Source organism: Bos taurus, chromosome 3 (genome assembly GCF_002263795.3).
Source record: "Bos taurus isolate L1 Dominette 01449 registration number 42190680 breed Hereford chromosome 3, ARS-UCD2.0, whole genome shotgun sequence".
Taxonomy (NCBI): Eukaryota; Metazoa; Chordata; class Mammalia; order Artiodactyla; family Bovidae; genus Bos; species Bos taurus.
In genome coordinates, this window is record NC_037330.1 from 100425260 (window position 1) to 100451377 (window position 26118).

Consider the following 26118-nt stretch of genomic DNA (forward strand, 5'->3'; position numbering starts at 1 on the left):
CAGTGAGAAATGAGTTGACAATAGAAAGAAATGTTTAAGGCAGTGTTATCTTCACCTGCTAAGTCACATCATACCTGAACAAGGTCAATAAGGGCAGGTTTATTTTGTGTTTACACTTTTATGGCATATTCCGGGAGTTGGTGATGGACAGGGAGGCCTGGCGTGCTGCAATTCATGGGGTCACAAAGAGTCGGACACGACTGAGCAACTGAACTGAAGTGTACATTAAAGTGTGGAGAAGATGGTCAAGTACACTCATAACCTAGCTTTGTGAATATTGACATTTTGCCCAGTATGCTCCAGACCATTCTTTTATAAATGAGGTAAATTATAGGTACAGTTAAAACTTCCCTAACCATATTCTCCTCTTTCCCCTAAAGGTAATCACCGTTTTTATTTCAGTGTTTCCCATCATATATGTTTTTTTACTATTAGGTTGGTACAAAAATAATTGTGGTTTCAGACTGAATTTTAAATCATTATAACTAGGCTCAAACATATCTTTGTTAACTAAAATAGGAACCATTACAGTGAACACATTTTTGCCAATGAGAAGTAAGTTTGTTTATTCCTGTAGCATAAAAATCCACGCTTTGGGATTTGACAGACTCTTGGAAAGTATTTTCTGCCTTCTGCTAGTTGTGGAAAGAATTTTCCTTGCAAAAAGTTGTCAAGATGCTTGAAGGAAGTAGTAGTTGGTTGGCAAGAGAGCAGGTGAATACGGTAGATGAGGTCAAATTTCATAGACCAGTTCATTCGGTTTTTGAAGCATCGGTTGTGCAGTATGTGGTCGGGTATCGTCATGCAGAATTGGGCCTTTTCTGTTGACCAGTGCTTGCCGCAGGTGTTGCAGTTTTCAGTGCATCTCAGTGATTTGCGGGGCATACTTTTCAGATGCAGCGGTTTCGCTGGGATTCAGAAAGCTGTTACGGATCCGACCAGCAGCAGACCACCAAACAGTGACCGTGACCTTTTTTTCCTTTTTGGTGTAACTTTGGCTTTGGGAAGTGCTTTGGAGCTGCTGCTCAGGCCAACCACTGAGCTGGTTATAATGTAAAGTCCACTTTTTGTCGGACATCACAATCTGATCAAGAAATTATTTATCGTCCTTGTGTAGAATAAAAGAAGATGACACTTCAAAACAGTTTGTCTAATTTACAGGCAGTTCATGAGGCACACACTTGAGCTTTTTCACCTTTCCAGTTTGCTTCAGATGCCAAATGACTGTAGAATGGTCAACGTTGAGTTCTTTAGCAACTTCTTGTATAAGAGCAGCAGCTTCGATGACTGCTGTCAGTTGGTCGTTGTCAGCTTCCACTACAGCTGGCCACTATACTCCTCATCTTCAAGGCTTTCATCTCCTTTACAAAACTTTCTCAACAACCATTGCACTATATGTTTGTTAGCAGTTCTGGGCCAAATGCATTGTTAATGTTGCAAGTTGTCTCCACTGCTTTACGACCCATTTTGAAATTGAATAAGAAAATCACTCACATTTGCTTTTTGTCTATATCATTTCACATTTCCGTGGTCTAAAATAAATATAAACAGCAAGTAATAACTCATTAGCAAAAAGCCATAAAGCAAGATATGCAGCACATTAAAATGATGTGTATAACATTACCACATTTATTTAATAATATATTCCATTATCAAAGAGCAAAATTCAGCAGTGCAAAATCACAGTTACTTTTGCACCAGCTCCATATATGAATGTATCCATAAACAATCTGTAATACAGTTTTGCCTGATTCTGATTTTATATGAATACTATCACATCGTCTGCTGCTGCTAAGTCACTTCAGTCGTGTCCAACGTAGTTCTCTTTTATTTCCTTAAAATTGTTTGAGATTTGTCTATATTGATACATAGGGCTCTAGATCAGTGTTTCTCAACCCAGGAACAAATTTACCTCCTTCAGAGCACATTTGACAATATCTAGAGAAATTTTGATTGTCACAACTGGAGATAGTCCTATTGACATCTAGTATGTAGAGATCAGAGATGTTGCTGAGTTTCCTACAATGCACAGGACAGCCCTATAACAAAGAATTAACCAATCCCAAATGTCAGTAGTGCCATGGTTGAGAAACTCTGCTGTGTATCGTTTTTACTGCTGTATAGGAAATACTCTGTTGTATGAATATACTAGGTTTGTTTATCCATTTTCCTGTTAACAGACATTAAGTTTGTTAAAAATATTGTTTTGGAGGATAAATCTAAAGAATGGAAACCATGGCATTGTACCTAGAGAACAAAGGGTGAAAAATAAGATTTCTACAAAAATTAAAATAAAAAAATAAGATTTCTATTCAAAAGGAATTAGTGAATAATAAGTAATCAAGACCATCCCCATGGAAAAGAAATGCAAAAGCAAAATGGCTGTCTGAGGAGGCCTTACAAATAGCTGTGAAAAGAAGAGAAGCGAAAAGCAGAGGACAAAAGGAAAGACATAAGCATCTGAATTCAGAGTTCCAAAGAATAGCAAGGAGAGATAAGAAAGCCTTCCTCAGCGAACAGTGCAAATAGAGGAAAACAACAGAATGGGAAAGACTAGAGATCTCTTAAAATTAGAGATACCAAGGGAACATTTCATGCAAAGATGAGCTCGATAAAGGACAGAAATGGTAGGGACCTAACAGAAGCAGAAGATATTAAGAAGAGGTGGCAAGAATACACAGAAGAACTGTACAAAAAAGATCTTCACGACCCAGATAATCATGATGGTGTGATCACTGACCTAGAGCCAGGCATCCTGGAATGTGAAGTCAAGTGGGCCTTAGAAAGCATCACTACGAACAAAGCTAGTGGAGGTGATGGAATTCCAGTTGAGCTATTTCAAATCCTGAAAGATGATGCTGTGAAAGTGCTGCACTCAATATGCCAACAAATTTGGAAAACTCAGCAGTGGCCACAGGACTGGAAAAGGTCAGTTTTCATTCCAATCCCAAAGAAAGGCAAAGCCAAAGAATGCTCAAACTACCACACAGTTGCACTCATCTCACATGCTAGTAACTGCTACTACTGCTAAGTCACTTCAGTCGTGTCTGACTCTGTGCGACCCCATAGACGGCAGCCCACCAGGCTCCACCGTCCCTGGGATTCTCCAGGCAAGAACACTGGAGTGGGTTGCCATTTCCTTCTCCAGTGCATGAAAGTGAAAAGTGAAACTGAAGTCGCTCAGTCGTGTCCGACTCCTAGCGACCCCATGGACTGCAGCCCACCAGGCTCCTCCATCCATGGGATTTTCCAGGCAAGAGTACTGGAGTGGTGTGCCATTGCCTTCTCCGACACACTACTAAAGTAATACTCAAAATTCTCCAACCCAGTCTTCAGCAATGCATGAACCGTGAACTTCCAGATGTTCAACCTGGTTTTAGAAAAGGCAGAGGAACCAGAGATCAAATTGCCAACATCTGCTGGATCATCGAAAAAGCAAGAGCGTTCCAGAAAAACATCTATTTCTGCTTTATTGACTATGCCAAAGCCTTTGACTCTGTGGATCACAATAAACTGTGGAAGATTCTGAAAGAGATGGGAATACCAGACCACCTGACCTGCCTCAAAAATTTGTATGCAGGTCAGGAGGCAACAGTTAGAATTGGACATGGAACAACCGACTGGTTCCAAATAGGAAAAGGAGTACGTCAAGGCTGTATATTGTCACCCTGCTTATTTGACTTATACACAGAGTACATCATGAGAAACTCTGGGTTGGATGAAGCACAAGCTGGAATCAAGATTGCCAGGAGAAATATCAATAACCTCAGATATGCAGATCACACCACCCTTATGGCAGAAAGTGAAGAGGAACTCAAAAGCCTCTTGATGAAAGTGAAAGAGGAGAGTGAAAATGTTGGCTTAAAGCTCAACATTCAGAAAAGGAAGATCATGGCACTGGTCCCATCACTATGGGAAATAGATGGGGAAACAGTGGAAACAGTGTCAGACTTTATTTTTTGGGGCTCCAAAATCACTGCAGATGGTGACTGCAGCCATGAAATTAAAAGACGCTTACTCCTTGGAAGGAAAGTTATGACCAACCTAGATAGCATATTCAAAAGCAGAGACATTCCTTTGCCAACAAAGGTCCGTCTGGTCAAAGCTATGTTTTTTCCTTGTGGTCATGTATGGATGTGAGAGTTGGACTGTGACGAAAGCTGAGCGCCGAAGAGTTGATGCTTTTGAACTGTGGTGTTGAAGAAGACTCTTGAGAGTCCCTTGGACTGCAAGGAGATCCAACCAGTCCATCCTAAAGGAGATCAGTCCTGGGTGTTCATTGGAAGGACTGATGCTGAAGTTGATAGTCCAGTACTTTGGCCACCTCATGAGAAGAGTTGACCCATTTGGAAAGACTCTGATGCTGGGAGAGATTGGGGGCAGGAGGAGAAGGGGACGACAGAGGATGAGATGGCTGGGTGGCATCACCGACTCGATGGACATGAGTTTGAGTGAACTCCGGGAGATGGTGATGGACAGGGAGGTCTGGCGTGCTGCGATTCATGGGGTCGCAGAGAGTCAGACACGACTGAGCAACTGAACTGAACTGAAGTAATCATTTGAAAAGAAAATGCAGGAGGAGCAGAATTGAAGGGTAGAAGATAAAGAAGTCTTAGTACCAAAGAGATGGGTGAGGTAAATTAGAGGTATGCCTTTGGAAACAGAGGTGGTAGCTGAGATTTCTGAATGGACAAAATCATCCAAGGAAAGTAATATATTCAGAGAGGAGGTGTGTGGAATAGCAGTAAGGGGGATTAAGAAGTGATTAGTTGAAAAAGAATGGGATATATCAAGAAAGAATAAAATTTCTTTTCTTTTTTTTAAATGGCCATGCTGTACAGCATGCAGGATCCTAGTTCCCAAAACAGGGATCTAATCTGCGCCCCCTGTAGTAGAAATGTCTCTTAACCGCTGGACTGCCAGAAAAGTCTGGCACATATATTTTTAAATGGTAGCTGTTAGTAAATGTGGTTGAGAGCTTTGTTCCTGGCAGTTTGATATTACCTTCCAAGGATAAGAGAATGAATTGATGATGCATGGTACACTGTTCCTTGAAGAAGGAGCCAGGTGTGAGGGTAGTCTTGTAGGATTTGGGCTTTAATGTGTGTGGAATCTGAGAGTAAGAAATTTGTGGAGAGAAGGGATTCTGAGAAGGTACAACAGTGTAGCCATGGCTTTGAGTCTTACCAAATTCTCCAGTAAGAGCAGAGCTCCCTTTAATTCCAGGAGCAGTATTAACATGTATATTCTCACTACTTATATTTAGCATTGTACTGGAGATCCTAACAAGTGCAGTAAGGCAAGAAAGAGAAAATGCATTATAAATTAACAGAAAGAAATAAGTTTCTATTCACAGGTGACCTGGTTGCTTACATAAATTGTAAAGACTAACGAATTAACAAGGTTTTAGGCTACAGCGTTAATTTTTTTTTTAAGTCGTATTTTTATATACAGTTGAACCTTGAACAACATGCTGTTCAAGAGTTCCAGCTTGCATATCCATTTGTATGGAGATTTTTTCAGTAGTATATACTATAGTTGCAGTATATGATCTGCAGTTGATTGAATCCACAGATAAGAACTCAACAGCTTATATGTATACAGAGGGTTTTTTACAAAATTCTAAAAAGCCTTTGAAAACTGCTTAGGAATAAATTTAACAGAAGATGTGAGAGACTTTAATATTGAACCACAGAATATTGCCAAGGGAAATTAAAGATCTAAATAAGAGATACATTTTGAATGGAAGGCTGTGAATTAGAAGATTCAACATGGTTAGGACATCAGTTCTATGGACTGTACAACCCCAGCAAGCATGCTTTCTTATATTGAAATAAAAAGACCTAGAATATCTAAAGCAATATTGAAAAAGAAGAACAGTTGGAGGATTTATACTTCCTAACATGAAGACTTTGTATAACGCAACACTAATCAAAATGATATGACATTATTATGCATATAGATTGATAGTACGGCAGAATAGAGAACCCAGAAATAAACCTTCATTAATATGTTCCTTTGATTTTCAACAGAAGTACCAAAGCAAGCCAATCAGTGGAGAAAGAAATGTTTTTAATAAATTGTGCCGGAACTGTTTATCTATCTATATATAGGTATAGATGCTGCAAGTATGTGTGTGCTTAGTCGTATCCGACTCTTTTGAGATCCCATGGACTGTAGCCTGCCAGGCTCCTCTGACCAGGGGATTCTCCAGGCAAGAATACTGGATTGGGTTGCCATGCCCTTCTCCAGGGGATCTTCCTTACCCAGGGATCAAACCCAGGTTTCCCACATTGTAGGTGGATTCATGACCATCTGAGCCACCAGGGAAATCCAAGAATACTGGAGTGGGTAGCCTATCCCTTCTCCAGGGGACCTTTCTGATGCAGGAATCAAACTGGGGTCTCCTGCATTGTAGGCAGATTCTTTACCAGTTGAGTGACTAGGGTAGCTTCTCTGATGGCTTCCCCATCTATACCTATACTTTCTCTTAGGTATAGATCGGGCTTCCCTGGTGACTCAGATGGTAAAGAATCTGCCTGTATGCAGGAGACCCGAGTTTGATCCCTGGGTAGGAAAGATCCCCTGGAGAAAGGGAATGGCAATCCATTCCAGTATTCTTGCCAGGAGAATTCCAGGAACAGAGGAGCCTGGCGAGCTATAGTCCACGGGGTCGCAAAGAGTTGGACATAACTGAGCAACTAACACATACACACACAGGTATGGGTATATATCTTCTCTGCTCCTATCACCTAGCATATAAAAAATGAATTTGAGATGGTTTATAGACCTATGGTAAAGCCTGAAGTGAAGACAACTTAGGAGAATATCTTTCTCACATAGGGGATTTTTAAAAAAGATTTCTTTGACCTAGGAAGCAGTAATTATAAAGGAAAGCATTGATAAATTGGTCTTCATCAGAACTTAGGACTTCTGCTTGTCTCACAGACTCAGGAAAATATTTGCAGATCATAGATTTGAAAAGGGGCCTGTAGCCATAATGTGAGTAACTCCTACAAATCAGTATTTTAAAATTATAAATAAGATTTGAACAGATGTTTCACAAGGAAGATATAAGAATGGCCAATAGGCACATGAAAAAATGGTCAGTGTCATTAGTCATAAAGGAAGTGTGGAAATTTAAATTAAGGCCACTATGAGATATTGCTGAACAGACTGGCTAATATTTAAAGTCTGAAAACACTAACTTTGGTGACATTTTTGAGTACTTGGAGCTCTCATGTAGGTGTGTGTAGTAGTACTACCATTTTGGGAAGAGGAAAATCTGGCAGTTTCTTATAAAATTAAACATAAATCTGGTGACCCAGTACTTGCACTTCTGTGTATTTACTAAAGAGGCATGGAAGTCTATGTACATTTACTGTAATTTTTTTCATAATAACACAAAACTGGAAACTTCTTTTTTTTTTTGGTGGCCATGCCATGTGGCCTGTAGAATCTTAATTCGCCAACCGGGGATTGAACCCAGGCCCTCGGCAGTGAAAGCATGGAGCCCTAACCACTGGACTCCCAGAGAATTCCCAGCAAACAATTTAAATGTAGAAACAGGAATAGAAAAATTGTGGTGTAGTCATGTAATGGACTACTTAATACTATGCCGTGCTCTTTGCAACCCCATGGACTGTAGCCTGCCAGGGTCCTGTGTCCATGGAATTTTTAGGCAAGAATACTGCAGTGGGTTGCCATTTCCTACTCAAAGGGATCTTCCCAATCTAGTCTCTTGTGTCTTCTGCACTGGCAGATGGATTCTTAATGGACTACTTATTCAGTAATAAAAAAAGAATGACTGGATGAAACATGACGAATCTCAGTGAAACTTTACACAATAGAGTACATACTGCATGATTCCATCTATATGACACTCTAGAAAGCCTTCCCAGGTGTGTCAGTAGTAAAAAGTCTGCCAGCCAAGCAGGAGACATGAAACTCTAAATGCATGATGTATAGGAATTCTTTGTATTACTTCTAAGTCTGAAATTACAGGATTGAAGAGCCAGAAACTACATGGACATCACCTACAGTTAAATAAAGTGAGGTATTGCAGCATAGGGGCAAATTACTGAAAGCTATAAAACTTGAATGATAATTAGGTATTAGCATTTATGCAGGAGAAACTGAAGGAAACAATAGGGCATCGAGCATCCCCAGATTTTCATAAGAGCCAGGAATTGTTCTGGAAAGCTTAGAGAACATTTGAGAACAGCAGCTAGAAATTAGGGGCGGTTTTCCATATCCCCAAAACTAGTAAATACAGAGGTATTCTGGGATAAGGTTTGAAGGGTCTAAGTGGATTGATTAGGAGAGAGAAATCTTTGAGTAATTTGACCAAGGAAAGTTAACATAAAGAACTTAACAAGATATGGTAATGAGTGATTGGCTAGCAAGAAGTAAAGAGAACTCTAAATAATATAAAGAATACAGAGTTCTGGGATTTCCCTAGTGGTCCAGTGGTCAGGAGTCTGCTTTGCAGTGCAGGAGATGCAAATTCGATCCCTGATTGAGGAACTAAGATCCCGCATGCTGTGGAGCAACTAAGCCTGTGTGCCACAACTAGACAGCCCACACTCTGCAACTAACGTCCATGCATGGCAGGTAACAAAAGATTCTGGCATGACGCAGTGAAGATCCTGCATGCCACAACTAAGACCTGATGCAGCCAAATAAATATATTTTTTAAATATATAGAATTCTAAGGTAGCGAATTAGCAGATACAAGGAGCTGCCACTGACCCTAGGGCTAAGACAGAGTGCCCAAGAGTGCTCTCTTGCCCCATCACCACTCCCAAGATTGAGATCAAGATCTTGTTGGAAGGGCTTAGCTGTGGTTCACTGAATGGCTGAGCAGTTGGTAAGGTGCTTCTTTGGGGAACATACTGGAAATACGCCCTTTAGAGTACCTCATAAAGCTGTTCATGGGAGATGTCAGTGCTGTAAAACCACTCAAGTCAGCACTCACTTGTACTTCAGAACCCAGCTTAGAGCAGGAGCAGGGTGCTGCAGGAGTCTGCTGAGTGAGCACACAGGGGCAAGAAGCAAAAGTCTGTCCTTGCTGTCTACTGACAACATTACCATGCCAGCAGATTAACAAAGGGAGTTTTTTTAAAGTGCCCAGATAAATTTACATAGAACAAGCAGAAAGGATGACTGGAACCAAGAGGCAATAAAATGATAACCAGCACAGAGTTCTATCCCTTTTAATCATAACTAGCCAGTGCTCCCTTCCAAAACAAAAGCCCCTCACTGAGAACAAAACTGTTGGAAATAGAATCCAGACTGAGCTGCAGAGACAGACAGTAGAGACAAAGGGAAGAAGAGGTTTATATAAAATGCATGGGGAGGGGGGTGGTGAGCTAGGATATCAAAGAAAGTATGCCATAGTCCTTTTGAGCACTCCATGGAAACAACAGAAGAGAGAGCTATAAGAGTGATATTACAAAGCTATCTTGATCCACATTCACAAAAATTGATCACATAAAAATGGAACAACATGAAAGGATCAAGATAGTAAGGAACAGAATATCATTTCTATAGCCCATGCAAAGTACACCTGCAAGATGTGCACAATACAGATAGGAACCATAACCTGCTATTTTACAATTTGAATAAATGGTACAAGAAAAACATAACCAGGAAAATTCGCAGTGCTAGAACTTGGGAAAGAAACAATAAAAGTTCAGAAAAATGAAGACTAAACAAAGAGCACAAGACAATAAACAGTAGTGTTTTCCAAGAATTAAAGGAAACTTTAAATGAAACTGAAACAGATTGAGATTTAGAATTGAAAAAGAGATGCGGTAATTTGACCCAAAAAAATCCAAAAACTCACCCTTCAAAAGAATAACAATGAAAAATGTAAGTGCTAAAAAGTGTAATTCAAGAATAATTTTATGAAATACAGTAAGACTTGAAACTACAAATTGAAAGGACAGCCAGACCAGCCATCCTTTGTATATCAAGACACAAAGAACAAGTGACTTAGAACAAAGAAAAAATCAGATATACTTTGACAACAAAGCTTTATAACCCAAGCCAGTGAATTAACTGGATACTCAAGCAAAGAAAATGTGAGCCAAGCATTTTATACTGTGTCACACTTATCTTCATTTATAAAGGTCACAAACATTGTGTAAGATCATTTTTATTAATCATATTGTTGATATTTTGTATCCTTGAAAATCAGAGGTATAAGAAAGGAAATACAGATAGAAATAGAAGATGTTTAGTAAAAAGCCCAAGGCCCTCAATTTGAATTGGAAATATCACTAAGCCATGAGGTATTTCATCTTTCAAAATGTGTGTATATGCACATGTTTGTGCATTTCCAGGCTCTGTCCACTAAAAAGTACTGGAGACAATGACCAGTACCATAATAATGTCCCTAGTGCCCAGATCGTGGTCTTGAAATGCCATTTCTGGACAGGATATTTATAAGATAAGCTTAGAATGTTTTGTTATACTACATAGTAAAGAAATAAAGATGGCTAGGCTTGTATCAAAAGGATTCAGAAGCCAAATTGAAGAGGTTCCCATTGGCCAAACTTGGGATGTTTCATGCATCAATTAAGAGTAATAATTTCAAGTGTTTGATTTCCATTGTTGTTTAGTCACTAAGTCATATCCAGCTCTTTTTGCAGCCCCATGTACTGTATGCAGCCTGCCAGACTTCCCTGTCCATGGGATTTCCCAGGCAAGGATACTGGAGTGGATTGCCATTTCCTTCTCCAGGGGATCTTCCAGACCCAGCAATCAAACCCACATCTCCTGCATTGGCAGACAGATTCTTTACCACTGAGCCACCAGGGAAGCCCTTAAATAAAATTAAATATGATCAAAGCTGTGAGTTCACAATGATACCCCACCCTAGAAACAAGCATGTATTCTATCTTTTCCATATGAATTCTACCACTGAATAGTGGAAGAATATATACTAGCTTATAAAGAAAGGATGATAAAATTAGATCATTGTATTGCACCACAGAAACAGAAGCACAGCCAGACATTAGGTATCTCCTAAGGAGAAAACAAAACCAGCAAGTAGTTGCCAAAATAAAAATGGGCGAGGGGATCCTATAGCCCCATTCCTAAAGAATAAGATTCAACCTCCCTTAAAACTGCTCCACAATCTGGCACTTTCCTATTTTGCCAGACATCTCTTTCCCCAAAGAAAGGTCCTCTCATTCCCTAGCACTGATGTTGAACTGTGTGCAGATCTCTGAGTATTTGATTCTTTTTCATGTTTTTCCTGTCTTGGTGTTCATTGAGCATTCTGTTTTGGAATCACCCATTTTCCAGCCTAGGAGTTCATCATTAAGGACTCCTCTAATGAAACTTGTTCTGATAGAACTTCTCTTTCTAGTAGAATTGACTATTCCTTCCTTAGTACTCCTTCCCTAATGTGAACGTTTATCATAGCACCTATAACCTTTTATTGTGCTTTCGGCTGCAAGTTTATCTTTTTAGGAAAACCGTGTCCCCTGTGGGGATAAGGATTCTTCTTAATGGCCTTTGTAAATTCCCAGCACAGTCCTAGCACATGAGGTGCCTCTGCCCTAAAGCAGTCTTATTAAAAATGCTGTGGATATTACACACTTCACTGACCAGATTGTGCTCTTTAAATATGAAAAAAGTGATATACTTTCTTGTTCATTCAGCTTTCTCCTAAGTTGGCATATATATATCCTATAGGAAGATGAGAATTTGCACAGTGTTTTTGTTTTGTTTTTTTAATTTTTTACTCCTCTTATATTAAAGGAAATGAAAGCCACAAGAGCCTGAGATTAATGTAAGATCTATTGATGGCATTTCAAAATATCTGTTAATTCTGAATATAGAGTTAAATAAGTGCTGCTGATAGTTATTTGATAGGTTCCATGATGAAGGCTACTTTGCAAAAAGTGCTGAAATGATTAGCTTTCTATATCAATCATTAATATACCCTTTTTTCCTAGCCTTCTTTGAATCCAGAAGCTGGCAAACAGAATCAGCCATGCAGACCTATTGGGACCCCTTCTGGAGTGTGGGGTAGGTAGATTTGCCATTTTAAAGGCAAAACTTTAAATTTATCTTATTAGCAGGGAGAGGAGAAAAATTTATCTCTTTTTTTGTTTGTTTCTTAATCTCTGGTTTCTCATCTCATCCATTTGCACATGGTAACTAACACCTATTAACTGTTACTCTGCCCCCACCCCACCCCCGCCCCAAAATACCATTGGGATGTAAAGGTAGTGGAGTCAGAATAAAGACAATTGAGAGCTTGTAGAACCCTGAATTTGAAAGCAGATTTTAAGCAAATAGATTCTAAAGTATTCTTTGATAGGCTAAATAATACCACATCCTATAGAACATTTTGTTCAGCCAGGTTCTGTTTGCTGACTGTGGTGGTGGTATCCTTGTTTTTGGCAATTATAAATGATGATTGTTGTGTAGGTAGGGGAAAACCTATAAATACACACATTTATATGTATATGTTGGGAATAACTAGCTTTATAAAAAGTTATTAGACAAATCAGTGTATTTCAAACCAAACCTGATTCTGTAGCATTGGGATGTTTGGCATTTACAAATTGTACTCTCCTAGTTCCTGTGTTATTCAGTAGCCAGGCATCTTACTAGGACAGCTTTAGTGTATCTAAATACTGGGTGTGGATTCTGAGTTGCGGGATTAAGGGCAGTTGCTATACCACTTCCCTTTTGTTAATGAATAGCTTTGCTCCAGTTCGCCTCATCAGAAGGTCCCATAGCAGACTCCTTTTTCCAGTTTTCTCTACTCTCTCTATTCTCATGCTGACAGGAGTTGCTACCCTTGGATATATTCTTGTTTGGTATATGCCTGAGTGATCACACTGCACATGAGGCATGTTATACGCCTGAAAGATGGCTGGCATCTTCGGGCTTTTTGGTTGAGTATGAATTTAGAATCAAGTGTTTGACATACTGCCTTTGTTCTTATGGTTCCTGAGTAGTGTCACTCTTGAGAATATCTATGAAGTGCACACCAGGAAATGTTTGTCACTTAGTCACAACTCTTAGCTCTTCGTTGAAAGTGAGGCCTTCATTTGAACTATGCTGTGTGTTAACCAAAAGGTTTGACATTCTTTTGCTCTCCACTGTTGTGTTTCACAGAAAACCCACCTAGTGCCAAGCAACCCTCCAAAATGCTAGTCATCAAAAAAGTTTCCAAAGAAGATCCTGCTGCTGCCTTCTCTGCTGCATTCACCTCACCAGGATCTCACCATGCAAATGGAAACAAATCGTCAACCATGGTTCCAAGTGTCTATAAGAACCTGGTTCCTAAGCCTGTACCACCTCCATCCAAGGTATGATTTGGAATCAGTTTCAGAACCTTATACAGCAAAGGTGGGATGAATAAATAAGAACTTAGTAAATTTGTTTTTTCCTGTTGAGTCCCTCACCAGATATTCATTTGGTACCACTAACTTATATGTATAGTATTTTACTCTTGTCTCCAAACTCTCTACTGCTGTCAACTACATGTTTAGTAGGCCTCTCATACTCTAGCTTCATCTTATAAACCTGCTTCTCTTGATGTGCTGTTTTCATTAATAATATCAACATTTATCTATCAGTGAGCTGAATACCATGGCTGCTGCTTCATTCCTCCTCCTCCTCACTCATTCCCCTGTGCCAAGCAGTTACAAAGTCTCTGTCAATTTTTTCCTCCATGATATCCTATGTCTTTGTCATCTCACATTTATTATTTCAGTGTACCCTTCTATTGCCTCATCTCTCTGTATTTATCTTCCACTGAACTGTCAGAATGGTTATCCTAAAGCAGTTTGAATATATCCCATCCTTTCCCATTAAGTCCCTTTAGTGATCCCATACCATCAGTATAGCAGCGGTTGGATAACTTAGGGATCCCCTGGTGGCAGATGTAAAAGAATCTGCCTGCTATGCAGGAGACCCAGGTTTGATGCCTTGGTCGGGAAGATACCCTGGAGAAGAGAATAGCAACCCACTCTAGTATTTTTGGCTGGGGAATTCCATGGACAGAGAAGCCTGGCAGGCTAAAATTTATCTGTAAAGGGCCGGATAATTCATACTTTAGGCTTTGTTGGTCACACAATGACATATGACCTTTTGGTAACATTCTCTTTTTCTTTTTTTCCCCAACCCTTTAAAAATGAAAAAAAAAAAAAAAAAATTAGCTTATGGGTCATATAAAAATAGGCCTCAAGCCAGTTGTGGCCCATGGGTCATAGCTAAGCAACCACTGATGTTATAATACAATGTCTAGACTCCTTAGCATTGGCATGTATAATTCTATATAGTCTAAGCCCAAGCTATCTTTTATATGTTACTGCCCTTTCTTTCTCTCACCTAGGAGATTTTCCTTCCTGTTTATGTCATCCTCTCTGTGAATCCTTTTCTGTCACATACGTCTGCTGCTGCTAAGTCGCTTCAGTCGTGTCCGACTCTGTGTGACCCCATAGATGGCAGCCCACTAGGCTCCTCTGTCCCTGGGATTCTCCAGGCAAGAATACTGGAGTGGGTTGCCATTTCCTTCTCCAGTGCATGAAAGTGAAAAGTGAAAGTGAAATCGCTCAGTTGTGCCCGACTCTTAGCGACCCCGTGGACTGCAGCCTACCAGGCTCCTCTGTCCATGGGATTTTCCAGGCAAGAGTACTGGAGTGGGTTGCCATACATTCGTCTAAAGATCTAATTAAGCCTTGTAGCTGATTGAATAGCATTCTGTCTCTAATCTTGACATTTATTGTATCTGTTTCTTCACTGGGTGTAATCTCCTTAAGGGTTTCAGGTCTTTTTCATGTTTGTATCCCTAGCATTCTCACAAAGGCACACAATAATTGCTTGAATAAATTGTAGCCACTGCAAGGAAACAGAGTTTACTGTGTTATTGAAAATACTAGTGAGCATTAATTCACTTTTCTCTAGGCACCAACACTTGTTTAGGCTTGGTGGCTGAGTGGCAAAGAATCTGTCTTGCCAGTGCAGGAGACGTGGGTTCAATCCCTGGGTCCGGAAGATCTCCTGGAGGAGGAAATGGCAATCCCCTCCAGTATTCTTGCCTGGGAAATTACATGGACAGAGGAGCCTGGTGGGATACAGTCCATGGGGCGTCACAAAGTCGGAGACGACTGAGACTCAAAACACAGGTTTTAAGACCAACACAGAGAAGTACATCATTGGTCCTGAGCCCCCATGAGCTGAAAGTTTAATTGGGATGACAAGATACAAGAGTATAAGGTCATGTGATTGTATATGAAATAAAATAACAAATCCTAGAAACAAATCTTAAACAGATTTGGAACAACTAAATTAAAACACTCTTTACATTATTCAGAGGAGCACGATCAGCTTAGACTACAACCATCAAGGGGAATTTTACTGAAAAAATGTAATTTGAATGGATTTTTAGAGGATAGTCAAGATTTAGGTAGTCAGGAAAAAGTCTGGAAAGTACTACAGATTAGAAGAGGTGGTTAAGTAAAATGTTTTGAAAATAGGAAACAGTGGGCACATTTGAGGGATAATGAATGAACCATTCTAACTGCCTGGTAGTACTGGAAAAATATCAGAACTGATGGTCATTATCCTAGTGATAATGAAACTTGTCAGGGTAGAGAAGATCACCAAGGGAAAGAGGATAGAAGAAGAGTAAAGAATAGGAAAATAAGACTTGGGAAAATGCTTATTATTTGATAAATATTAGGAAAATAACAACATAGTTAATAGGATTAAGAAATTGTACTCAGACATAGAAAAAATGGTATGCTTTCACAAATCTGCGAGGGTGAGTTTAAGATAGCAGCCAGGGTTGTCAGCATTTGTCAGTTGCTGCTGACAAGGGCAATAACGGAAAAGAGGGGGTTTGGACCTGAGCAGTTAGAAAGTTTTTGGTGACTTTGAGTTAAGGTTTTAGGACAGTAGTGTAGGGCTGAAAAACAAGATTTCAGAGGATCTATAGTTATGTGGGTGGAAATGAAGGTAGTGGCATGTTTGAAACTTGACAGTAAAAGGAAACAATATAGGTGCTAGAACAGTTAAGTGAAAGGATGAAGAAAATCTGTAGGAAGAAGCCTGTGGGGACAACTTTAAATTTACTTGAAAGGTCATTAAAGGAACATGACCCAAGAAGAATACACTGATTGACAAGTGTTGTTATTTTTAAAAGGGGTTTAGAATATTAATCAGAGAAGGCAATGGCACCCCACTCCAGTACTCTTGCCTGGAAAATCCCATGGACGGAAGAGCCTGGTAGGCTGTAGTCCATGGGATCGCTAAGAGTCAGACACAACTGAGCGACTTCACTTTCACTTTTCACTTTCATGCATTGGAGAAGGAAATGGCAACCCACTCCAGTGTTCTTGCCTGGAGAATCCCAGGGACGGGGGAGCCTGGTGGGCTGCCGTCTATGGGGCCGCACAGAGTCAGACACGACTGAAGCGACTTAGCAGCAGCAGCAGCAGAATATTAATTTCTTTTGATACAGAAGGGAAAGAATGTGAATTCAGTCAAGAGAGCAACTCCTATAAAGAAAGAACCCAGCATGGAAATTTAACAGCAGGATTTTCGAGTAGGCAGATAACACTTAAGTCCTTCTTTATAATACAAGCTTGAACAAGTTTCTAATGTTCTGAACCTCAACTTCATCATATAAAATGAACGTAGTACTGCCTGTCTTTTAAGGGTTTCTGAGAGTTTAAAAAGTTTTCATAAGTGTTTCTTCATTGGGAATATCTGAAAACATTATGTTAAACTGTAGAAGAAGAATAAGAAAATAAGTGAGACAAAGTCATAGCCTCAGGGGTCTCACATCTTCTGTGGGTGAAGAAGACGTGACAAGGAGAAAAGTCATAACACAGAGCTTAAGATCAGTTTAGCCCTGTTGTGGAGAATTGAGTTCAGAAAAGATGAAGATAGGAAAACCAGTGTAAAGTCTGCTGTTAACTGCCTTTGCAAAAGGCAGTAAAGCCAGAACAGGGATGTGATGCAAGTAACAGAGAAGAGGGGTGGTGATGGCACACAGTGGGGAGCAAATAAGAGGAAGAAAACAGGACACTGAGCATTCTTCCCCCGGAAACTGGGATAACTGTGGAACCATTTCACTGAAGTTAGAGAAGAAAGAATGCAGAGTTTTCAGGGAGAAGTTGATGTGAGTGGTTCTGGGACTCTTGAATGTAGGCTACTACGGGGAGAGGAGATGACTAATAGGCAGATGTGGATGTATCCATTCATTCATTTTCTCTCTGTTTAACAGTTATTAAACATTAAGGATCTGTGTATTTAAAAGCTATATGTCACTAGAGGCACAAAAACAATCTCAAAGGGTTTATTTTGAGATATAGTGAAGAGACAGATATGAAAAATAATTGTACTGCCTTCTTGGAGAGGGTCCTCATGAGTCTTTACGGATGAGGTCATATTTGAATTGGGTTTTGAAGTGACAAAGAAAGGAAGAACTACCATTTGTTGACATCTTCCTATGTTCCAGGACATTCACTAGGCCTTTTGCATAAAATATTACTTTAATCCTAGGATGTACAAAATTATGTAATGTGAGGTTGAATACAGAGTTCCAGAGAACAGCAAGGAAAGATAAGAAAGCCTTCCTCGCGGATCAAGGCAAAGAAATAGAGGAAAACAATAGAATAGGAAAGAGTAGGGATCTCTATAGCGATACCAAGGGAACATTTCATGCAAAGATGGGCATGATAAAGGCCATAAATGGTACGGACCTAACAGAAGCAGAAGATATTAAGAAGAGGTGGCAAGAATACACAGAAGAACTATACAAAAAAGATCTTCATGACCCAGATAACCACAATGGTGTGATCACTCACCTAGAGCCAGACATCCTGGAATGCTAAGTCAAGTGGGCCTTAGGAAGCATCACAACGAACAAAGCTAGTGGAGGTGATGGAATTCCAGTTGAGCTATTTCAAATCCTAAAAAAAATTATGGAGTCAGGATTCTTCAACTAGATTTGTCTGACTTCAGCTAGGGCTGTTTACACTGCCCCAGAATACTTTCCTTCTTGATAAAGGATAAAAAAGAGGAAGATGAGAATTCTGGTTTTGGAGTCAGACTTCATGCCATTCTAAGTACTTGGAATATAGTATTGGCAGCTTTGACTGTGTGGATCACAAAAAACTGGAAAATTCTGAAAGAGATGGGAATACCAGACCACCTGATCTGCCTCAAAAATTTGTGTGCAGGTCAGGAGGCAACAGTTAGAATTGGACATGGAACAACAGACTGGTTCCAAATAGGAAAAGGAGTACGTCAAGGTTGTATACTGTCATCCTGCTTATTTAACTTTTATGCAGAGTACATCATGAGAAACACTGGGCTGGAAGAAGCACAAGCTGGAATCAAGATTGCCGGGAGAAATATCAATAACCTCAGATATGCAGATGACACCACCCTTATGGCAGAAAGTGAAGAGGAACTCAAAAGCCTCTTGATGAAAGTGAAAGTGGAGAGTGAAAAAGTTGGCTTAAAGCTCAACATTCAGAAAACTAAAATCATGGCATCCAGTCCCATCACTTCATGGGAAATAGATGGGGAAACAGTGGAAACAGTGTCAGACTTTATTTTTCTGGGCTCCAAAATCACTGCAGATGGCGACTGCAGCCATGAAAATTAAAAGACGCTTACTCCTTGGAAGGAAAGTTATGACCAACCTAGATAGCATATTGAAAAGCAGAGACATTACTCTGGCAACAAAGATCCGTCTAGTCAAGGCTTTGGTTTTTCCAGTGGTCATGTATGGATGTGAGAGTTGGACTGTGAAGAAAGCTGAGCACCGAAGAATTGATGCTTTTGAACTGTGGTGTTGGAGAAGACTCCTGAGGGTCCCTTGGACTGCAAGGAGATCCAACCAGTCCATTCTGAAGGAGATCAGCCCTGGGATTTCTTTGGAAGGAATGATGCTAAAGCTGAAACTCCAGTACTTTGGCCACCTCAGGCGAAGAGTTGACTCATTGGAAAAGACCCTGATGCTGGGAGGGATTGGGGGCAGCAGGAGAAGGGGACAACAGAGGATGAGATGGCTGGATGGCATCACAGATTCGATGGACATGAGTCTGAGTGAACTCCGGGAGTTGGTGATGGACAGGGAGGCCTGGCGTGCTGCGATTCATGGGGTCGCAAAGAGTCGGACAGGACTGAGCAACTGAACTGAACTGGACTGACTGAAGTAGTCAACAAACTGTAGTTTTAAAACAGTAGGAGTTTGTTAGGGAGCAAGTAGGTGAGGCATTGAAGGCAGAGGAACCGTGTTACCCAAAAAAGGGAGAGGGGCAAAACATGCCATGTTTGGAAAAAGATAAGTGGTTAAGTATGGATGGCAGGTAGTTAGGAAGTGGTGGGACTTGAAGACTAAAGCCAAGTGATGGAGGTCTTTATAAAAACTCAGGTGAGAGTTTAGGGGTCATATTATCAGCTACATGATTTTAACAACTTAAATGATTAGACAGTTAACAAATAACTAGTTTTTCTAAGTAAGTTCACCTGGGAACAGATTCCAGTTGGCGAGTACTGAGTATGCCTACACCCACTGAAAAGACTGAAAGGAATTATGAGGTGAGAAGAGAATGAAGGATCAGGAAATTGAGAAAGGAAATACTGGAGTGGGTAGCCAGTTCCTTCTCCAGGGGATCTTCCCGACCCAGGGATCAAACCCGGGTCTCCTGCACTGCGGGGAAACTCTTTACCATCTGAGCCACCAGGGAAGCCCAAAAAAGGGAAAAGAGTTCAGAAAAGATGGGTAAAGTGCAATCTCTTACTTTCTACAAAAACAGACTTTTTAAAGCTGGCTTTTGAATGTAATACGAAGACAAAATTTTTGCTTACTCATTGAAAGAGTTGTTTTATTAAAATGGGGATAGAAGTGTGTGTTACAGGGAATTAAATAGTAATAATGAGCAAGTGAAAGCAGGTACTGACCTGTGCAAAAAAGTTTGGCAATGAAAGGATGGTAGTAAAAAGGAAAATAGATCTTTTTTTCCCCCTAGCTTCAACTTAATAGAAAGGAAGTTAAAGATACAAAGGAGAAATATTGATAAATTCACAAAGGAATGAGAACAAACATGTAGAATGATAGAAAGGGAGGGTGGAGCCATTAAGGGAACTTAAGATGCAAAGAAGGGGGTTGGGGAGAGTTTGGGTATAGTGACTTCTGACTTCCATCTAGTAGGAAAAGGCGTGATCGTTTGAGGTGGAGAGTTGAGACTGGTTTGGAGGGAAGGAGAGGATACTTTAAAAAGAAAATGGTTGATATGTGGTTCATTTTAATGGTTTTTTTCCCCTTCCTTTATTTTACTGATTGATTAAAGGGTGGATAATGTACAGTATTAACAGAGACAAGGTATCTGGTGACCCTGTACACCTCTGGGAAACTGTGTCTTTGATATTTGGCCAGAATAAGCGGCCATCTTTAGATTTTCTTCAGTGAAAGAAAAAAAATTAATCTCCATTCTAGTTGGGTCATTGCTTCTTTCTTTTATTGGCTTGCATGTTGTTTTTGGAGGCACTGTGGAAAACAGTATTACATACCAGTTGAGTAACCTTGGACAAATTATGTAACTTCCTTAATGTCAGTACAGGCTTCCCTGGTGGTTCCAGGGAATCCGTCCTCATTGTAGGAGACCCAGGTTCAATCCCTGGGTCAGGAAGATACCTGGATAAGGGAATGGCAACCCACTCCCGTATTCTTGCCTGGAGAATCCCATGGACAGAGAAGTCTGGTGGGATACAGTCCACGGGGTCTCAAAGAGTCGGACATGACTGAGCAACTGACATAAATGTCAGTATAATTCTTGGTAAAAATTCAACATCATAATTATATCTGATTGGGTTAAGGATTAAATAAACTACAAGAAGTATCTGGTATATGGTAGATAACTCTGTTACATTTCCTAAAGCCTACAGTATCTTCTTTAATAAGAAGAATGAAGCTCTTTTCACTCAGACCCTTCTTTTGTCCTAGAGGTCTTTTGTTTCTAATTGTTTCATTTTGGAAAAACAGGTTTTTTTACTTTCTTCAGCCTCACTTCAGTGATGTGCCTCAGATGGGCTGTTTGACTTGGGAAAATGAGTATTCTAGCTACACTATGTTGCCATTTGAGTTGGGGCCAGGGCCAGAGGGACAGAATGGGCCCAGACCCCACAAGACGGAGCAAGGGAAGAGCTTCTGGACTAAACCAGGATCATCCAGCCATTTATATTTCCCACTCTGTCCTGTAACTAGCCTCCTGCCATCAGAGTTCCTAGAAAACAACATTTTTTCTGATGTACTTTGTGAGGGTTGAGGTTTGTCAGGGTTACATCAAAGGTTAACATACAACACACCATTAAAAAAAAAAAATTGGGGTGTCAAATGAGTTTAGAAAATACTGTAGATTATATCTGCCTCTCAGTTCACATATATGAAAGTGCTTTGTGAAATAGCACAGTAAAAGAAACCTGTTGTGGGACTACATTCAGCCTAGCATCTCCCAGGCTTATTGGACGAGAGCTCTCTATACCTATTAATATCCCATGGCTTTTCTGATTCCTGTCTACCTTTTCCCTTCAAGGTTGTGTACCTCCCAAATGTGTTGAGACAGGTGAGCTTTCATATTCCTACACAACATTCCACGTAATATTCCCACGTAACTTTTCACTCTTTGCTTTGTGATCTTACAAGCTGAGCTTCTGTCTGTGTGCTGTTCTGACTGATTGTTCTTTCTTCCTGTGTAGGCCAGTGCGTGGAAAGCTAACAGACTGGAACACAAATCAGGACCCCTTTCCTCTAGCCGAGAGTCTGCTTTTACCAGTCCAATCTCTGTTACCAAACCAGTAGTACTGGCTGGTGGTGTAGTTTTAAGTTCTCCCAAAGAGGTGAGTGAGGATAAAGGAAAACAGCCTTTTTTTCTGAAGTTGGCATTCCCCATTTACTTAAACTGAGACAAGTGGTGTGGTATGTATAGCTCTAACTTTATTTCCTTTGTAGCTATTCTTAGCTCAGAGTCATTTCTTTACTGGTGATTCCCATTAGCATCCAAAGATAGATGGTAGCTGGGTGGGGTCTTTGGCCTGTGGTAGACTGGCATTATGCTTGCCTCTGGAGAAAGATCAGAGAGGTGCTATTTAAACCATCTGGTTTTAACTGTAAAAACTGCAGAACTGAACTCTGTTTAAATGAAAACGATAGTTTATTTTTGGTAAAAGACCGTAATAAACAGACTGCCAGATTCAGGAAAGCAGAACCATGAAGAAGTGGCCTAGAGAATCCCAGTACTTACGTTTACTGCCAGGAGCAACCTATTTTGTGGTGTTTGCCCAGAGTCCCGCCAGCACCACTCCTCCGATTGAGATCAGCTCCTCTCGTCTCACCAAGTTGACCCGCCGAACTACTGACAGGAAGAGCGAGTTCCTGAAGACGCTGAAGGATGACCGGAATGGAGACTTCTCAGAGAGCAGAGAGTGTGAGAAGTTGGAAGATGTAAGACTGTGGGTTCTTCTGGGGCAACATAAGTGTTTTTCTGCATTATACATGTACTTTCTGTTTTTAAGAGAGAAAGATACGGTACATTTTTTTTTAAAAACGTACAGAGATTTGTTTATGGAGTAACAGCTTGTAATAAAAGTGAGCTCAGTTCGTTGTTCAACGTATTTCAGATTAGGGCTCATTTCAAAGATAGTGGCCTTGGGACTTGGTGCTCTTAATCAGGGCAGCACTGCTTGAGTCTTGAATTGGTCATTGCTGTAAGAAGTTGGTAAACTATAGAAGCTTTTCTTTTTTTTTAAAGATTATATTTAACTGTAATGGAAGAAAATCTGACAAACAGAACCATAAAAGAAGAGGGTTTTTGTTTTTGTATCTTGCAACAGGTTCCTAGTCCAAGAGGTAATAGCATCTGTAGTATCAGTAAACTTGTAACTTTTGGTCACTTTGGACTAGGGTACTTGTGTTCCCATCCACTTTCTAGTTAGGGAAAGGAGAGAGCCAAAAACCGGAAGAGGGATGCCCTTTTTAAAATGCTTTCTTTTAAAAGCCACCCCTGCAGTTTCCACTCACATTTTAAGTGGGCAGTTGTCCAATAGCCACTCCTAGCTGCGAAGAAGTTTAGGAAAGGGAACTTTTTAAAAGCTTAGCATATTGGTTCTTTAGTCCAAATCGGTAAGGAAGAATAGAAAATCAGTACTGCATAGGCAGCTAGTAACTTCTGCCACAGCTGACCTAACCTGAAGGTAAGATGGTAGCCAATTGGTATCCTTTGGAAATCTTAGCAAGATGAGCAAGTTCTCATTTTTAAGTGGGGAAAACCTGTGGGCCAAGGTAGAAAGCATCTCCTTAATCTCTTAGATTGCTTACCTTGCCCCAATAGATTGTTAAACTAAATGTGCCCTTCCTTCCCTTCCTGTCCCCCAGTCAGAGGACAACAGCACACCTGAACCAAAGGAAAGCGGGGAGGAAGGCTGCCACCAGAACGGCCTCGCGCTCCCTGTGGAGGAGGACGGGGAGGGCCTCTCGCACTCTCTGGAAGCGGAGCACAGGTAGGTGAGGATCAGAGATACAAGGCTACATATGACCTACAAGGAGTCTGAACATACTTAAGACACCTCCACCTCCAGTATAGAGAGAAGTGCCCGCAGCAGCACAGCTTGTTCTATGTGTGCCACAGGCTGGCCTGTTGCCCACTGGGTGTATTCCTTTACAGATTCACCCAGCTTTCCACATGCTTCTTTCCAGGGCTTTCTTGTAGTTCAGTTTCAGCCTCAATTTATGGCTTAGGTTGGAAAGGTGGAGTGGGTGAGACCTGTTTCCTAGAGCTGTTATGGTGGCCCCTTTGGCTTCTCTTGGGATTTATGAGGCCCCAAGGTCAGTTTTCATTCCAATCCCAAAGAAAGGCAATGCCAAAGAATGCTCAAACTACCGCACAATTGCACTCATCTCACACGCTAGTAAAGTAATGCTCAAAATTCTCCAAGCCAGGCTTCAGCAATATATGAACCGTGAACTTCCTGATGTTCAAGCTGGTTTTAGAAAAGGCAGAGGAACCAGAGATCAAATTGCCAACATCCGCTGGATCATGGAAAAACCAAGAGAGTTCCAGAAAAACATCTATTTCTACTTTATTGACTATGCCAAAGCCTTTGACTGTGTGGATCACAATAAACTGTGGAAAATTCTGAAAGAGATGGGAATACCAGACCACCTGATCGCCTCTTGAGAAATCTGTATGCAGGTCAGGAAGCAACAGTTAGAACTGGACATGGAACAACAGACTGGTTCCAAATAAGAAAAGGAGTACGTCAAGGCTGTATATTGTCACCCTGCTTATTTAACTTCTATGCAGAGTACATCATGAGAAACCCTGGACTGGAAGAAACACAAGCTGGAATCAAGATTGCCGGGAGAAATATCAATAACCTCAGATATGCAGATGACACCACCCTTATGGCAGAAAGTGAAGAGGAACTCAAAAGCCTCTTGATGAAAGTGAAAGTGGAGAGTGAAAAAGTTGGCTTAAAGCTCAACACTCAGAAAACGAAGATCATGGCATCCGGTCCCATGACTTCATGGGAAATAGATGGGGAAACAGTGGAAACAGTGTCAGACTATTTTTGGGGGGCTCCAAAATCACTGCAGATGGTGATTGCAGCCATGAAATTAAAAGACGCTTACTCCTTGGAAGGAAAGTTATGACCAACCTAGATAGCATATTGAAAAGCAGAGACATTACTTTGCCAGCAAAGGTTCATCTAGTCAAGGCTATGGTTTTCCTTGTGGTCATGTATGGATGTGAGAGTTGGGCTGTGAAGAAGGCTGAGCGCCAAAGAATTGATGCTTTTGAACTCTGGTGTTGGAGAAGACTCTTGAGAGTCCCTTGGACTACAAGGAGATCCAACCAGTCCATTCTGAAGGAGATCAGCCCTGGGATTTCTTTGGAAGGAATGATGCTAAAGCTGAAACTCCAGTACTTTGGCCACCTCAGGCGAAGAGTTGACTCATTGGAAAAGACCCTGATGCTGGGAGGGATTGGGGGCAGGAGGAGAAGGGGACGGCAGAGGATGAGATGGCTGGATGGCATCACTGACTCGATGGACGTGAGTCTGGGTGAACTCCAGGAGTTGGTGATGGACAGGGAGGCCTGGCGTGCTGCGATTCATGGGGTCGCAAAGAGTCGGACACGACTGAGCAACTGAACTGAACTGAACTGAAGGTATGAGGCCTGTTCTTTAAATGAGGGCCTTGAACACAGAGCCAACCAAGGTGTCTGGCCAACTGGATGGCAGATGGGACCTGCCAGGTATCTTCCTGAAAAGGAGCTCCTATCCAGAGGAACTTAAAAAGGGGTAAACAATCACAAGGTTATGGGGTTTACAATGCCATGAAATTAAGAGAACTCAGAGCGTCTTCCCTGGCAGTCCAGCGGTTAATTCTCCATGCTTCCACTGCAGGGGCATGGCTTCCATTCCTGGTCAGGGAAGTAAGATCCCACATGCTGTGTTGTGCAGTCAAGAAAAATAGGAACCTTGGTACATGTGGCTATGTGCTGATTTTGCTCACGGGAGACAGTGAGATTTCTTTGGTTTTGCCTATGGGACAGTTTGACTCTTTTCTTTATTCTGCTGCTTCTACATAAGAGTTCTCTATAACTCTTATGCTCTGGAAAGAGCACCTGTGTATCGCTTTTGTATCCTGTAGCTTAGCTCAATTCACTGATTAGCTCGAGTGATTTTGTGACACTGTCTTGTACAGTATCATGGCATCTGCAAACAGTAAAAGCATTACTTCTTTTCCTATCTGAATTTCTTTTATTTCTTTTTCTTCTCTGATTGCTGTAGCTAGGATTTCCAAAACTATGTTGAATAATAGTGGTGAAAGTGGATACCCTTGTCTTGTTCCTGATTTTAGGGGGAATGCTTTCAGTTTTTCACCACTGAGAATGTTTGCTGTAGGCTTATCATATATGGCCTTTACTGTGTTGAGGTAGGTTCCTTCTATGTCCATTTTTTGAAGAGTTTTAATCATAAATAGGTGCTGAATTTTGTCAAAGGCTTCTTCTGCATCTATTGAGATTGGAAAGAGCAACTGTGGAGATTCACCATCTAATTCCAGGC

At 40.8% G+C, this 26118-nt stretch overlaps 1 protein-coding gene across 7 annotated transcripts in view; it reads left to right on the forward strand.

Annotated features, from left to right (window-relative positions):
• GPBP1L1 (GC-rich promoter binding protein 1 like 1) overlaps nucleotides 1–26118 on the forward strand; it is a 73029-nt gene that overhangs the window by 44533 nt on the left and 2378 nt on the right. For 6 of the 7 annotated variants that reach the window (XM_024986191.2, XM_005204666.5, XM_024986187.2 and 3 more), the window contains 5 exons: nucleotides 11970–12042; nucleotides 13144–13337; nucleotides 21748–21888; nucleotides 22334–22492; nucleotides 23423–23547. In XM_024986191.2, coding sequence (XP_024841959.1) covers nucleotides 11970–12042; nucleotides 13144–13337; nucleotides 21748–21888; nucleotides 22334–22492; nucleotides 23423–23547 — 692 coding nt within the window. The remainder of the gene's footprint in view (nucleotides 1–11969; nucleotides 12043–13143; nucleotides 13338–21747; nucleotides 21889–22333; nucleotides 22493–23422; nucleotides 23548–26118) is intronic. The other variant, XM_024986192.2, reaches the window with a different exon arrangement.